This window comes from Manduca sexta, chromosome 13 (genome assembly GCF_014839805.1).
Source record: "Manduca sexta isolate Smith_Timp_Sample1 chromosome 13, JHU_Msex_v1.0, whole genome shotgun sequence".
Classification (NCBI taxonomy): domain Eukaryota; kingdom Metazoa; phylum Arthropoda; class Insecta; order Lepidoptera; family Sphingidae; genus Manduca; species Manduca sexta.
The window spans coordinates 307,144-323,675 of NC_051127.1; the positions used below are offsets into that span (position 1 = coordinate 307,144).

At 33.9% G+C, this 16,532-nt stretch overlaps 1 protein-coding gene across 2 annotated transcripts; it reads right to left on the bottom strand.

The window, feature by feature from the left end:
• Positions 1 to 2,401: 2,401 nt before the first annotated feature.
• LOC115452775 lies at positions 2,402 to 15,569 on the bottom strand. 2 transcript variants are annotated; one of them, XM_037438292.1, is made up of 8 exons: positions 15,410 to 15,569; positions 11,188 to 11,211; positions 9,775 to 9,980; positions 6,096 to 6,225; positions 5,223 to 5,387; positions 4,792 to 4,976; positions 3,968 to 4,074; positions 2,402 to 2,586 (listed from the first exon to the last, which is right to left on the bottom strand). In XM_037438292.1, the coding sequence occupies exons 1-8, from the start codon at positions 15,456 to 15,458 to the stop codon at positions 2,478 to 2,480; spliced, it is 975 nt and encodes a 324-aa protein (XP_037294189.1). In that variant the 5' UTR covers positions 15,459 to 15,569; the 3' UTR covers positions 2,402 to 2,477. The 2 variants fall into 2 exon arrangements, with proteins under 2 accessions (XP_037294189.1, XP_037294190.1); XM_037438293.1 differs by having other exon boundaries at positions 2,402 to 2,764; positions 15,410 to 15,567.
• Positions 15,570 to 16,532: the final 963 nt, after the last annotated feature.

Genomic DNA, 16,532 nt, shown 5'->3' on the forward strand with positions numbered 1-16,532 from the left:
CTTAGCATCAGCTGTAGTGGGGTCACTCTGCCGGGCACGTGTAAAAAATTCAGCCACCTCGTATTTCAACTAAATTGTTTTTTTTCATACGCAATATATTTATTTCCATAAATTTTCATAATTATGTATTTTAATATTGTACACTCTCTGTGCAAATAATGATATGACGCGAAATCGTATATTTAAAATTACATTTTGGTTTTGTGTTTGACCAGCTGTTGTTGCTGCTAGTTGTCCAGTGAAGGCAAACAATTAAATTTAAATATGTTTATAAGTTAAAAGAGTCCTTGAAGCCCACATATTTTTAAAATCGTGATAAAATCGTTTCACGAATAAAAAAATTAAGAAAAAACTTTCATTAAATCACAACATAAAATACTAAATCATGGTTGATGGGCCCGTTGTAACCGGGCTTTCTTTAGGCATACCATATTACTATAAAAATAAATAAGATTCTACAAAAATATATTAGTAAACATGTAGGTTATTAACAAAACAAAGGATATAATCAAGTTAAACGTCATCAGATAACCCTTATATAACCCTGCTAAATAATTGCGCAAAACAAAGCGTTGACGTCGATATTCTGGCTTGAAGATAATGTATAGTTTACAGATTAGAAGCACAAAAGACTTTTACTTCAAATAAAATTGAAGTTGCAATTCCATTCTATTATTTTTCTTTAACAAAATAGGTATACAAGTCTTAGCAGAAATGAAAATAAGTAGCTACCCACTTATATGTCTCATCTAGGTACTAATTTGCAATAAGGGATTTTGGCAATAAAACAAATTTAATCCCTCACCTTTCCCAAATTGCACCTAAAATCGCCCCTGACAAAATATTTTAATTTATTTTTACATTACTTTGTATATTCATTATACTTTGATTGTAATTGAATATAATTTACTAGGTGTTGCTCGTTGCTTCGCTCGCGTGCAAGGCTTTTCCCGCCAGAAAATTCACTAAAATGCTGCACCGATTACACGTGGCACTATAAATTTACACATTTATAAATACACATCATTTATTTATCATTACATCTATTTAAGAGATACGAACAAAAAGTCTCATTATTTTATATGGGAGCAATTTACCGGGATAAAAAGTAGCTTATATGTTAATCCAGGACATGGTCCTTCTGTGCGCCAAATTTCATCCAAATCCATTCAGCTGTTTCTGAGTATTCGTAATAAATATCACAACATTTTCACAAACTTTCCCATTCATAATGGAAGTTTATAATACAATTATGCATGTTTAAATCTTTATAATCAGGTATTTACCGATTCAAATCCCTTGTGAACTAAAATCATCAGGATAGAAAACGACCAGGACCGTTTGGACTGGTTATTCAACGCTCTATCTGGATACCACTTTACATACAATCAGAAAGATTGTAGACTCTGCTGTACCCGTATAAAAAATGACTACATATTTGTTACAATCTAGCCCGAAGCTGGAGTTTTACTTTAGATGTCGTGAAGATAAGATAGTCTCAAAGGATTTCTCACTAATGAAACGTCGATCAGTGATAAGAATTGATTGGATACGTCTTCAGTAGCGTCACTACAGCGTCCCCATTGTTCTTATAAGAGTATTTTGTTTTCGTATTAGATTTTAGAAAGTAATGTCTGCTCCAGTGGCGTAGTTGTACTGCTCTGCAGTGCTAAGGTCTAAGCTTCACTTCCCGAGTCGGGCTAAGTGATATTGGATTGGATTTTTCTACGGAGTATCATCTTGTGATCTGGAATTTGTGCTCGTTATGGCGAAAGACGCACCCCCTATGATATCACGGGATGGAATATGCAAGGCGAAAAGTTAGTGCAGTAGATTCTTCTCTGCCTACCCCTTCGGGGGTAAAAAGGAGCGTAAGCAATATAGACAATTATGGCAGCTGCCAGCTCACGTTTTTTGTATTCTTTTATTAATATAATAAACAAGTATTTGCGTAAATGCTGTCCAAAAAGTAACATCTCCACTCATCAATAACATATCTGTATCAAAGTATACTGAATTTTACAAGTTCCATCCGATGGACCTTTGCTATAATAATATTATCCTGTATAATATACTGTCCTAGTTCTGACCGCGGGCGTCCTCTATCACTAAGATGGATTAGGTGTTAGTCCACCACGCTGGCTTAATGCAGATTGCCAGGCTTTACATACCCTCAAAATTATTTTTAGAGAATTTCTCAGATGGATAGGTTTCCTCACGATGTTGTCCGTCAACCTTAGAGCAAGCGATAATTCTTAAAGAATACTGACATAATTTTAAAAAAGTCAGAGGTACATGCCCTTAGATTTCAAGCCTGCAGACATTCGTCTCAGCAGTCTGTTCCTCAAATAAGCTATCGGCACTTACCTTTGCTATACCAGGATGAAAAAAAAAACTAAAACACAATCAAAAAGTTTATTAAAATATTTCTACAATAGTCTTTTGGTTACAGTATATCGTCGATACGTGACATCGAATTATCCGCTGAAAAGCTTGGTGACTTCGTCGGATATTTGGTATGCGTAACGCACGCTATTGAGAATGAGCCTGTCGAGAGGCGGCGCTAGCTGAATCGAGTCGCCTGTCCTAAAAACAAAAGGAATACCGACGATGGACTACCAATACCTATCCACGTAGACAAACTTGTAAGATAACATTAATATTTTAATAGAAAATTAGTATAAAAGACATTCATAGAAATTGTAAAGAAAAGGTTTAAAGTAAGTAAGAAATGTTCAATGATTGCAGTTACGAGGTATTGGCGCTACATCGTCGATATTAAATTTTATTAGACAAATGTAATTGATATATCTCTGTCGTCACCTAGGGTCGTATTAATAGGTCCAACTCAATTTCGCTCTCAAGTTTTTTTAAGAGTACGCTGAAGTGAGCCCACTGCACCTGATGATGACTGGAGTAGGGTCCAATAGAATGTCGACTAATAAGAGATAATTACTCCTTGATAGTCAACACAATTATGCCGGCTTGTTAGACCCGGATATACACAAGTTGATCCTGGAACGGGACACACATACGTGAGCTACTATGGCGGGTTTAAAACCTTTTGTACAGTGGTTGCTACCCGAGCGGATATAAAATATATCCTACTACCATCAAAAGTGCGATTATAACCGATACGCTCTCAAGTTAAAATCCGTATCTTAAGATCATCACTATTCAATAAACACGACAAAAACGTTACTTGAAAGCCTAATCCTAGTAGCGATTATCTTTATTTATTTTGTGAGCTGAATTTACTTTATTAAACAGCACCGGCTCGGTTCATACCAGGCACTCAAATAATAGTTTTGTGTATTTAATGGTTCAGTATCTTTACTTAAGATCCTTCTTGAAAGTGAGATCGGCTTATTAATACGACCACTAGTCTTTCTAGTGCAGGGAGAAGGACCGAAAGTCTCGGGTTGGATTTTCAGGGAATACTAAGTTTTATCCCTTAAAGAGAGTAGGCATCAGGCTGACAATCGGGCGTAAAACTTTATTCTCATCCTTTCTGCAACATGCTTGAAAAAGTTGTGCTGATCCATATTGGAGCGAGGGAAAGTAGAAAAAAAGAAACGAAAATCTGTAAATATCAAAGTAGAAACAATGCAATAGACATGCAACACCGTGCTACAGTAAAACTGTTTCCTCACGCTGATTGATTGTGGTAGATCCATACTAGTTAAAGTTTGCACCATCCTCACGGTTTTTAGAGTATTTGTCCTCAACAGTAACGATATTAACTATCCCGGCTCTGGCCGGCAGATGTTTGTCAGGCATTTTAGTCAATTGTCGATGGAAAACAGTATTTTTCCTATGTGAACGTTGCAAGCGTGAGGTTGGGTTGCATCAAAGCCCTGCACTGCAACGAAGGCTGGCTCATTCCAAATGGAAGGATGTCTATTAACCCGCCTCGACTTCATCCTTTTTGTGTCTTCAAATCAAATATAATACACAATGAACATACCTGCACTTGATTTCCCAAGGAGTATTGGTGAAATAGATGTGTAGGGAGATCAGGCCATATTTGGACATCCAATCAGCCATACAATCAGGGGCGAGGGGCATCGAAGTCTGTAATAATAATAAATAATAATAATATCAGCCCTAATATAAGCCTCGAAGTCTGTAATGGACAGCAAACGGTTATGAAAATTTGAATTGAACTAAATAGCGGATTGAAGCCGAAACATCAGCGCGATAATGTGTAGGCAATACAACTGCACTACCTAAACCGTCGAGGTAGTCAAGATGTTTTCTAGATTATAGGGGTATCCAAAAAGATGCAAAATCAAGTTAAATATAGACAAGTCAATGATGTTTCGTGACAAGCATCTCTCATCAAGCGATAGTCTTTTTGATCGCTTCACACACCATATTATTGTTTAGTGGAATGACTATGCCCTATCCTTACAAAATCCTTTTTCTTGATTTTAGCTTATCAAAAATCCTATATCTGAGTAAAGTTATCCTCACCCCCTTATCAAGATCTCAAACTCACAAAAATCTAAAATAATAAAACATAAAACAAACAAACCACACCTCTTTCCCCAGAAGGCGTAGACAGAGGTGCAACTGTCGCCTCCACTTTTAGCAAAGTGTGCTCCACCCCATGATGTGATATTGGGTGAGCCTATCACTATATCGAGCATAAATTACTCCGAGCTGATATTGAACAGAGAAACTTGACTTTGCTCTACCTAAGATTCGAACACGGGACCTCAGAGTTCGGACCTCTGCGCACGCAATACAACTACACACCAAGGCAGTCGATGTAAATGATATACTAGCCTGAATGCTTTTTTCCGGGTTGGAGAAATCTTCAAACCAGTTGCGGTGCTTCTGGCTTTTGTTGTTCAACTTCCCGATGACTTGGAACCCTGTGCCGATGAGATCCCCCTGGGTGACCAGTGCGAACCACGGGAAGAAGTCCTCACAGGCCATTTGACGGGTCATGTTGTAGTAGTAATGAGTACCTGTAAGTGTCATTAAGCTATGAAGGACACGATAGGACGGTTGAACCATTTTTGTTGAATAATTTTAAATCTTGCGTTGATAATGTTAGCGTTTCTAATTCATTGATGCTAATAATACTCGTACAGAGTAATATCGCCTTTATTGTTTTTTAATCTTAAGCCCAATGTTTTCTTTATGATGTACAATAAAGTTGTGAAATAAATAAAGTAATATTTTCACTAGCTTATATAATAAGCGATACGAACCCATGTTAGGTATGCAGTTTTGCTTCTTATATTTAGTGCTGTTGAGTTCAGCTTCGGTTGTAGGGATTCTCATGAGGTGTCCATCGGGACCTTTCACCCACACGCCGCCATCTTGGAGTGTGGCGCCATTTTCAATTGTTGGACCCGCGCCTGCCTTGAGAGATTCTAAAATGGAAGCAAATTATCATGGTCTATATTCAGAAATTCATTAGTTGATATTAACTAAATAATAATTTCAAAAAACCCACAGTCGAATATAGAACCTCCTTTTTGCAGTCTGTTAAAAATACTAGGTACTAACTTGAAATTAAAACATTGCATAAGTATTTGAAAAATATATATAATAAGTGTTTTGTTAAAATACTAGACAACTATGGACCGATGATTTTTTATTTCTATCCCCAAGCAGCAGCATTAAGTTCGATATAAACGTTATTGTATTAAGTGCAATTACTGAGCACTATGGCACTTAAGTCTACTGCCGCAAAGTGACAAATGGAGTCCTGTATTAACATTGTTTTGTTATCCAAAAATTCGGATAATGAATTATTATAGACAGTTACCATCAGCCGAGCGGCTTCTTGGTCCCAACATTTAGCTAAAAAATAAAATTCAACTTGCTTTTAGATGAATTGTATATTCGAACTTAGAACCACACTATCCATAGCTGACTTGCTAACCCTAACAGTTAGTTTCTTCATTGACAGGACCAATTAGTTTTATTGTTACTTTTCAGTTCTTTCATTGATAACATTAGTTTTACTATAACTTCTGCTTAAAATTAAGACTTTTTTTAGCGGCAGCTCTTTTAGATGCTACTTTAGCTTTTATTATCTTTTCAAAAGTTACTTGTGCAGATCATAAAATACCAACCTTCCGATACGTAAAACTGAGTGGATGTGTAGAAGTCCTTCGCGGGCTCGCCGTCAGCAGCAGGAGCGTGCCACTTCACAAACAGCTTCTCAGGCTTCACCACGGGAGACACGAATTCCTCTACTGGAAACTGGTCAAAACATGCACCAATGAAACTGTTGGCTACCGAACGGCAACGGTGGTAATCCTCCAAAGGAGGAAGGTTTATGTCTTTATCATTTTTTATTTTACTTCCAGCAATAATTCTACCCCATGGTCCGATTAAATGATTATTTTTGAGTACAATTTCATATGCATGGTTAAGTTTCGTACGGTTCGTATGCTTCCGAATGGTCCTATTTTAATTTCATTAGTATAAAACCTTGAACTCCGAAAATGTAGAGGAGAACTCATAACAAACAAATAGAATTTACTTAAAATTCAAAATTTTGGTTAAAAAGAAAAAGGGGACAAAGTATGGTTAAATGGTACGAAATTTGCCCAAACAATTTACGGTAATTGTTTAGGCAAACTTTTTAAAAGTGATGTAATGGTCAAGTCTAATAAATGATTATAATCTATAGTAGTATACATTATGTAGGATAAAGTAAATGAAGTCAAGTCTGAAACATCTATAAGTATAGTAAGTATTTAATATATTCCCGTGGTGTTTTGTAATGAAAGTAAGAGAAAGACTTAAGTAATGATTCTAGCCAGGTAAAGTTTGAAATAAATAAATAATCATAGTAAAACGTATAAATTACCCAAACTGACTTTTAATAATGACGCTTAAATAATACTTTTTTGTTGGTTTATATTTGCAACCGATTTGCAGATATCGATCAGGATCATTTATTAACTTAACGTGTAGGGACCGCTTATACCGGTTCAAAACACCTTCTCAATCATAAAGGCTATTAACATTGGTTTCCTTGTAGGATTTTCCTTGACCGTTAAAACGAGCTCACGGGGAACTACTGACTTAAGTAGGTCCACAATTATTATATTATGAACAAGTATTATCCTTTATCATAATCTTAGCATTTTAAGTTGGCAACCCGCATTAGGCTAGCTTGTATGACTTAAGAACTCAGTAGTGTAAACCTCTTTCCAGCAGTGAGATAATATATAGAGCTGGTGCTAATTAAATTTTTTAATTAAATTATTTGTGAATATATCGATATTTATTTGTAATTTTTTTTTAATATCCTTTAAACTAGAGCTGATACAAAAAAATCAGTAGCCAATTTGATATCACGTGATGAGACGTACTCATAATTAGGTCTTAAATCCTAGGCATCAAAATGTGTATTGGCCTGTGTTATATATCAAAATAGGCGACAAGATCTATCTTAAGAGCTTACAGGGATATCCTATAATAATATGAAAAACATTTGGAAACACTCCGCTCCTGGCTTTAAAAAATAAAATAAAAAGACCTCTTATTTCTTGAACATTAAACATAAATACATAAATTCATTTATGAATTTCTTATATATACCTAAATCACAATTTTATTCTATTATTAGAGTTTTTAATTTATTTGATTTATACTAATTGATTGTATTGTTTAAGCCTGCCTGTTTGACTTTAACTGCTGTCTAACACAATTTTATGTCCTTGGTCCATAGATATGGTCGTGTACAATATTACAAAAGAACTGAAATTGGAATGGAGATTAGCCCCAACGATCAATCTTCTTTCAATGACCTTATTTACATAATTTAGATTAATAACTATTATTCTAATGATACAAAGTGACGCACCCTGTGTGCAATTGAAAACAATGACAATAGTTGCTATTACCTTATACCGTTGCTTGGTAGTTATATTATGATTACTGCACTTAGTTGATTAAGTAATTTAGAACGGGTTTAAAGATCATGTAATAATGAAGTATTGCTTTCGATATACGCACGATATACTATAATATACTATAATGCTTGATATATTTAGTCAATAAAATATATTCTAGACTAGTTGTTGCTTGCGGCTCCGTCCGCGCGAAATAAAAACCGGGATAAAAGTCCCCCTTTATGTTTTTCCAGGTTATAATTAACCCTATATTTTAAGTAAGACGTCTAGTAATACATCAGTGAAAACTGTACTCAATTAATGCAGTAATAATTGCGTAATGTGTGTACAAACACAAAGATAGATAAAAAATCTAAAAACTGTTGTTTTAGTTACTGTTGTTATAAAGACATAAATTTTTCTTCATTATTTATAATGTCAAACGTAACAAACTTCCCCTATACGTTATAATCATACAATACAATAGATATATATCTCTATTGTATTAACTAAACGACACTGCACCATACCAGGATGAAAAGTCAAACGAAACCTCCAAAATCAACCCGTATAAATTACTTGCATTTTTTAAGATGCAAAATATGCCGTAATTAAAAAGACAGAGAGACTATATTGGTCTACGTTGTACTAACTATAAATTCCAGACACTACCATACCAGGATAAAAGATCCAACAATAACCTGCCACGAATAAAGCCCGTTCAACATGTTGATGTTTCTTGTATGCAAAAACTATTCAAATTATATAGAGCGGACATTGGCAAATTTGTCATACAAAAATTTTGCGCTCATGCGATGGTTACTCAATCTACAATAAAATAACAAAACACTAATATACAATACTTAATTTTTTTCCATGTCGTGATTTTCACGTTTTTAATTCGCATATTAGCATACTTTCTGTAAATATTTTATTTTTGTATTAATATCTAAGGACGCCATTCTTGTCACACGGACATTTAAAATAAGACAACGACTTACCAATTGGTAATTACTTTTGGAGAAAACATTTGGTCCTGGTGTCCGGTCTATAGCTAACTATACTGTTTAATGTCTAGTTGTATGCATCGACGGTCCTTCACCGGCCTTTTAGAACCGTTGATTCGAATAAATTGGATAAACGCTCGTCAATCCGTCTGGTGAATGGTGTGGAGATGAGGAACGGATTTATGTAGTACCTTCTCGAAGCTATGCAGTTTGTCGTATTAAGAAAGCAAGAAACGAACAAGATCGCAAGTAAATATTAAATCTTATTTAACATGACCCCACAGGCAGTGACGGCATTATTAAATGCGAGATTTTGGCGATAGATATTTCTTTATTATTTGATTTACAAAGTATACATCAATACTATAACAATGAAAGAGCTAATATAATTAAAACAATAGCCAGTCTACATACTTAATTTGCTTTATTTTTATGTTATTCATTATTGCTTGAAGGTTTCCCTTAAAAATCCAATAAATAAATGAATAAATACTTGAACAAGAGAAGATGCAAAATACATAGCTATACAGTCTTACATATAAACTAAATTGTTTTAGCTTTAAGAGGTTGTTAATAATTGCTTATAACATGACCGGTTCCTAGTTTAAACCTTATAAAGAGGCAAGATGGCGGTTTTTGACTTACAGCTGATCGAGTAAATTTGTGTTTTAAACTAAGTTTTGCGAAATTTTTATAAGTAAGACTGTTAATGTATTTCGAAATAACTACTTTTATATGATAATTTAGACTCGCAATACAAAATAATTAAAAACAAAATGATCATTTAAAAAAAGCTACATAAACATTTTTCTTGATGCTCATTACTTTTTATAAAGTTGTAGAAATTGCAAACAATTTTGAAATTAAAAAACTAAAATAATAAATATTATGCAACTCACCCCGACTTGCAGTCCAGACACGGATCCAGCGGTATCGTACAAGGGGCACACGTTCCTGCCGGGGGGGCAATACATCCTCAGTTCTGGTAGTGGACCGGGGGGTCGCTCGGTCCGGCGCCACCCATCGGCTTCCGCTTCTTTGATCGTTCGAGGAATCTTGAAGAAGTATTCTACGTCTTCCAGGGCATTCGACCAGCCGAATTTTGCTGTTACGGAAGCAAATTATAAATGACACAATGGAAAAATCCTTTCGAGAATTAATTATAAATGATCATCTAAAGATTCTTCTACTATGAATTAGAATCTTTGTCTATCATGGTCCTGTACCTAATCATTAAGGAATAAGTAAATAAATAAATAAAAAATATCATCATCTTAGACTCTTAGATCAACGGTGATACCCCAAGAAGGTTTTATGTTTAAAATCGTATTATACCAATTATTTTATATGATGGCTTAAAACATCGATATCACTAATCTTTTCGACATTCAAATCAAACATTATTATAATATTTTTGATTAAAAATATTTTTATATATTCTCAACAAGCAATGAATCTTATTTATTTGATACCAGAACATCAAAATATTACATAAGCTTAGACAGAGGAGGGGGGGTCTATAGTTTGCTTATTTTCGTTGTCATGAGGGACGTGGGGTGTGAACAGTGATTGCGTCAACAATATTTATTTAATTTTTTTTTATATTTTTTTGATAAATAAAAAATTAATAAATTTAAACATATTTTGTAAATATTATGCTTATATAAACATAAGCAAGCAAGAAATGTAGGTACTTTCTTTTGCTGATAATGAAAACAGGAAGTTAAAAAATATCAAAATTTACCCAATACTTGAATTACTTCCATTTAAATATCCATTACTATTATCATAACTTATTTGTGGGGGCAATGCCCTCTTCAATCTTAGAATACATCTGTAAGGTCCTTTACACGGAGCTTAGACACTGCAAATTAATTTGGTAACTCGAAGAATATTTCAAGAAATGTGCATAAGATTTAGGATAAGAATTGAGGACAATCCTTTTGAAGAACCAACCATTGAATGGACCTTGAGTCTTATGGTTCATGGATATCACAATATATACAATTTGAAAATGATGAGTACAATTTTATTATTACATACCTAGACTTCTGTTAGAAGAAATTTACCGCTTAGCGGATAATACCTATGTACCTATGTACCATTAAGTACGGAACTTCTGTGCAAAACTTCATTCATTTAACTATGGAGTTTGATATAAATATCAATTGTTCCTAATATATCTGAAGGAGCAATAATGCAGCTAATAATACAATTATGTCAATAAATACGGACAGCAATTTAAAGGTATTTACTATTTAGAATAAGCATAACATATAGAAATTATTACTGATGTAGATGTATTTACTTACCTCTAAGTCCGTCATACTGGAGACCTGAAATATACAAGAAAATAATTACATTATAAGTTAAGAAGTAATTAAAATTGATTAGCACACATATTTTGAAAACATGTCACAAATCTGAGATGAATTGCATAATCAAATAATTTGTAGATCAACATACATAGTATTTTTCCCCTTCAATTTGAGTTAGATAAAGATATTTTGTCATTTCGTCATCTAGCCCAGCTTACATGTAACAAAAGGCGAGCTTAGTAACTCTAAGAATAGTTTGTATTTTCGTATCAATACCAAAAAATTCTCTCACAGCAAAATATATTACAGATTGGCCTCTATTCGTAAGATGATAAAGTATATTTTATATCAAAACCAAAATAGCCGTCACAACAAACGTTGGTCTTTAAAGATGAAAGCTAATAACAAAGAGGAACCTTCGACATACGATTTAGCAGGCATTAATCAAGACCACTGGAGCGTAACAACCGCATCATTCATACAAATTGAATAATCCCCAGAGGAAATTTGCTTCGTGCATACTCGTATGACGCGAACGAATTTGTTTCTAGAAAGGGTACAGAAGAGATTTGTTACGATTTGTGTTTTATGTCAAAAGCTATATTTAATCAACTTTGGTTGAGGTCGAAATAAACTAGTTTTAGAGTTTGTCGCGGTTTCTTATATTTTTTTCCCAACGTTTCGAAGACTGCTGCTCTTGTTGTCACGTCACGGACGTCGCGAATATAATAATATACCTAAAACGTGATAAATCCGAAAACTAGTTTCATTTCTTAGGTGTAGACTTATTAATCGTTTTATTTTGTTTTTATACTTGCACGGGAAGGTGACCCCACTGCACCTGATGGTAAGTAGAATGAGGTCCAATAGAACGTTGACTAACGAGAGATAATTACCTAGTTGGGTTAGGTTAGTCTGGGTTAGACGTTGAACAGTTTGATTTTGAAAGTTTCTGCTAACGACTCACCTATTGGTAACTGCACTGCCTTCGAAGATTAAAGATGAACTAGCGATTTATTTAATATATAGTATATTGTTAGGACTTCTGACTAACTCAATGCGAAACTCAAAAACAAATCTTTAATTTCCACGATTTGTAAGTCTCCTGGTCGAGCCTGTCCATTAACACTTTAGTCCTGTTTACAGCTCCATTTAAAACCTGAATACTGCATGATAGTTTTGGTACATCGTGTCAACATTAAATACATATATTGTTTAAATTCAACACAAAAATGCTAAATGAAGACATGATCAGTCGAAGGTAATATCTCGTTCTAGAAAACCAGATTTGTGGTCATTTTACAATGAAGCGTATCTATTAGTTCTCTGGAAATACAACCAGTTATTCCAATTTGCGCGATAATTTTTTAAGTAGTGTAAAAATAAGTTTATTTGTAGTCTATATAGAGGCGATAGCCTGATTGGTAGTAAAACGGACTGCCAAGACGAATCTCCGCAGGTTCGAATACCAATGCGCCGCATGTCTGACTTTTTTAAAATTATCTTTGAATTCTTTGTGAATAATCGCTTGCTTTAACGGTGAAAGAAAACATCGAGAGGAAACCTTCATATCTGAGAATTTCTCTATAAGAATTTTGAAAGTATGTAAAGGCTGCCAATCCACACTAAGCCAGCGTAGTGGACTAGGACCTAATCCGTTGATTCCCAAAGTGGTCCAGGTCCCAAAGGGGTCTACTTTGGTGTGACCAAAAATTCTGTTTCATGAAAAACCTACAAATTTAGCTGCAGGGGGTCCACCCGAAACAACAAAATTTTGAAAATGGTCTATGAGAAAGAAAGTTTTGAAACCTCTGGTCTAATCCCTCTCGTAGAAGCTCGTGCCCAGCAGCGGGACAGTATATACAAGGCTGTTGTTATTATTTTAGATTTTATACTCTCCAAACAAGTATGACATACACTTTGAGGAAAACAACACACAAAAATAATTAATCGTGGTGCTATTTACATAAATATTAAAAAAAGACAAATTAATCGACGCCTCTGATGTTTCGCAATAAAGGGTTTTTCCCAAGCTCAGAACAAAACTCACACGACCGGTTATTTTTTTATTCTACGTCTGTCTGTCCATTTATCCTGGCTCACCTTCGCATCGACCATACACAATAAAATTTTATTGGATTTTAATATACAATAGCTCATTTTCCCACTGATTATTTTTTTGAGCGGGAAATAGAAGGATTCCCACGAGATGGTCCGTAATAACCTCACTGAAGTATGCAGGCTTAAAAATATGGTTACAATTATGGGATATCAATTCGACATATCTTTTTTGGACGTAATAGCAGCTTAATAATAAATTGACATAATATTGTAATATATTGTGCATAGTACATAGTTACCCACGTATAACTAGCAAAAATATGCATGTATTCTATATAATAACATTAATTTACTTAACTAATATCATAAGTGCGAATTTTTTTATGTTTGTTACATGTAAACGCAGTAATCGCTTAACGGATTTGGGTGAAATTTTATAAGCTGATAGACCAAATCCGGGATTAACATATAGGGCACTTTTATCCCATTAATTTGGTCCCGTGGAAAATAAATTTATTTTTTAATTTGATTTCTAAGTAGATGGCGCTGACTTCGTATAGATGGCGCTATGGACAGCTACGGTGTTTTAAAGATTGCTGTAGTGGTATAAGTATTTAGGCGAGTGAGGCCGTGGGCAATACCTCGTAACTGCTATTTTTAACACTTCTACAGAGAGCTAATGCTATTTATTTTTAATAGCTTTAAATCACGAGACGAGCTTGCCTTTTTCACCCCATTCGACAACTTGAATTACAAAATATTGTTTGGTATTCCACTGCGCTCGCCATTCTAAGACATATTAAGTCTTATTATGTCCAATGTAAATTAATTTAAAATTTAATTTCATACATAAATAAGCTAGGTCGTAAAAGGAGTTTGTTTTAAAGTAGAATCCGCATCTACATTATTGAGACAATCCGGCAAGCTGATGTTGATACACCATTGTTCACTGATTAATATACATATTTGTTTCGTCGTTTTTAGGTTGGCCTTTGTTAATTTGATACATTCATACTTTTATGCTTATTAAAAAAAAAAAGTCGTATACACATTAAAATGTACGTAAAACGTATTGTTTGCAAATGAAGTAATATAATTTTTTGTTTATATAGATGAATAATCTATACAGCATACATAGTAGTGGTCGTCCAGTGGTCGAAATTCGCTCGTACAATTTAATTTAACTGTAATATATATTATAGAAAAAACAAATCTGCTCTCCTTCTCTATATACTTATCTATTGTCTGCGTATATCTTAAGTTATACTGTGTGTTAATTGTAGCCTAAATAAACTATTTTATCTATCTATTTTAAAAGGAAACATATAGTACTAGAGTGATATATTTAAACGAGAAACCTGAATTTAATATGTTTGTCGAGCAAATATAGTATTTAATCTTTGTCCTATCTGGCCCTGTTCTAAGCTAACTCCTTCTCCCCTTATAAATATTAAAAAAATAAACTTATTTACAAAACAAAATGTTGGTATATTGCTCTAAAAAGTCAATTTACATGTTGATTTCTATTTCAGGATAAATTATAGATTTATAATTGTAGAAGTTATTGGCTAGTGATTGTTACAGCCTCATAAGAAGATTCTCCTACCTATTTAAACAAACTTTCAAATATGTATAAATGTAAATACGCAGGTAGACCATTCATTCAAAAAAGCAACAAATAATATTTAAGCTGACTAGAGCGACTGATACAATCCCATTTAAATAAAATTAAACAAAATTTAAAACCAAAAATTACGGTGTAAAAAAAGTAAAGAAAATGTTGAAAACTCGACGACATTGATAATATTATAAGGTGAAGGTTTGTAAGATGGCAAATGGTCTTTTTTATTAATAATTATTTTATAGGTGTGTTACAGCAGGTCCTTGACCATATGTATGTTTACATACAAACTTGTTTATTTATACAACTCTAAGTGTAATAAATAGTGATTAAATCAATCTCATGCGAAATTTCTTCAAATATTTGTTAAATATGGAATAACTAAAAAAACAATGCCATTCCTAAAATATTATGCTAACATATTAAAAAATACTGGCATGAATCTGTTTATTCTTATTTCAAAATTGTATTCTTTTTCCGTTTATATTTTTTAACAGCCAGTATTTTTAATAAATTTATAGTTTTATTACTTACCATAAGCCAGCGTGAACAGGACATGGACAATCAAGACGGTCTTCAACATTGTTGAAATTATACAGCGACAAGGGTTACGTGTTATGCTCTTGGCCTGCGATGCAGACTGAATGCGAGTATTGTGTGGTGCTTAATGAAACGGAGCTAGTGGCCATCCGGCATTTAAACCATACAGCGGACTATATGCAAACCTATATATGTAGGTAGCTGTAGGCATTCAAAAAAGATCAATAGCGTCGTCATCGAGTAAAATGAGTACCTACAAAAACTAAAGGGTAAATTGAATGATAACTTCAACTGACAAGTCGGTATCGCCTTGCTTGTTCCTACAGTAATTTGATAAAAAATATCAAACATCCACGGAAGGGATATACTTAAAAAATGTAACTGAACAATCCCTTCCTTTCAAATACATTTTTTGTTCAATACTATCAATACCATCGAATAATAATAGAGATAAATCAATAATTTTAATGGGGTACTTGTTTACATTTTATTTATTAGACCCCAAAATAAGGAATGGTTCCTAAGGTACATGAGTAAATAAGTCAGCTAAAGTAAATTAGCGCCAAGAGGGGGGTACAAGTAGGTGTACGTGCAGCCCCCTGCTCAGAAATAAATCACAAAAAATATGAGTCACTGAATCAATCTGCAATGAGAACTATCGACCACAGAGGATTTTTTATGATAAAGCATTTTCTAAAACCCGCGCGATTTGAATTTAAAAAAAGAACATGATATGTAGTATAGTGCGTCGTGCAGATGCTCCTCCTTAAAACTAATTTTGGCGGCGTCCATGCCCGGACCTTAAACTTGGGTCCTTTGGGTCAGTGGATCAAGGCAAGGAGGTGATTTAAAGTTTTATAATGCAATATATCAATTTAAAACTTCGTGAATTATCAACGATTATGAGAAATAAATGCGTGTGTAATTGCAGCTCTTGTAATTTCCTCGTGCGCCGTGGCGTAAGATGCCCGCTATCTGTCTACACATATTATAAAACAAAGTCCCAAAAAGCTATCTGTCTGTATATGAACGATTTTCTCAAAATCTACTGAACGAGTTTCTGTACGGTTTTTGCTAAAAGATAATGCAATTCTTGAGGAAGGTTTACGTTAATGGT

Coding starts and splice junctions, on each gene's coding strand:
- LOC115452775 (XM_037438292.1), bottom strand. CDS start 15,458: ATGTTGAAGACCGTCTTGATTGTCCATGTCCTGTTCACGCTGGCTTAT. Junction 9,981..11,187: donor CCAGTATGACGGACTTAGAG/GTAAGTAAATAC, acceptor CTTCCGTAACAG/CAAAATTCGGCTGGTCGAAT. Junction 4,075..4,791: donor ACCCGGAAAAAAGCATTCAG/GCTAGTATATCA, acceptor TTATTATTACAG/ACTTCGATGCCCCTCGCCCC.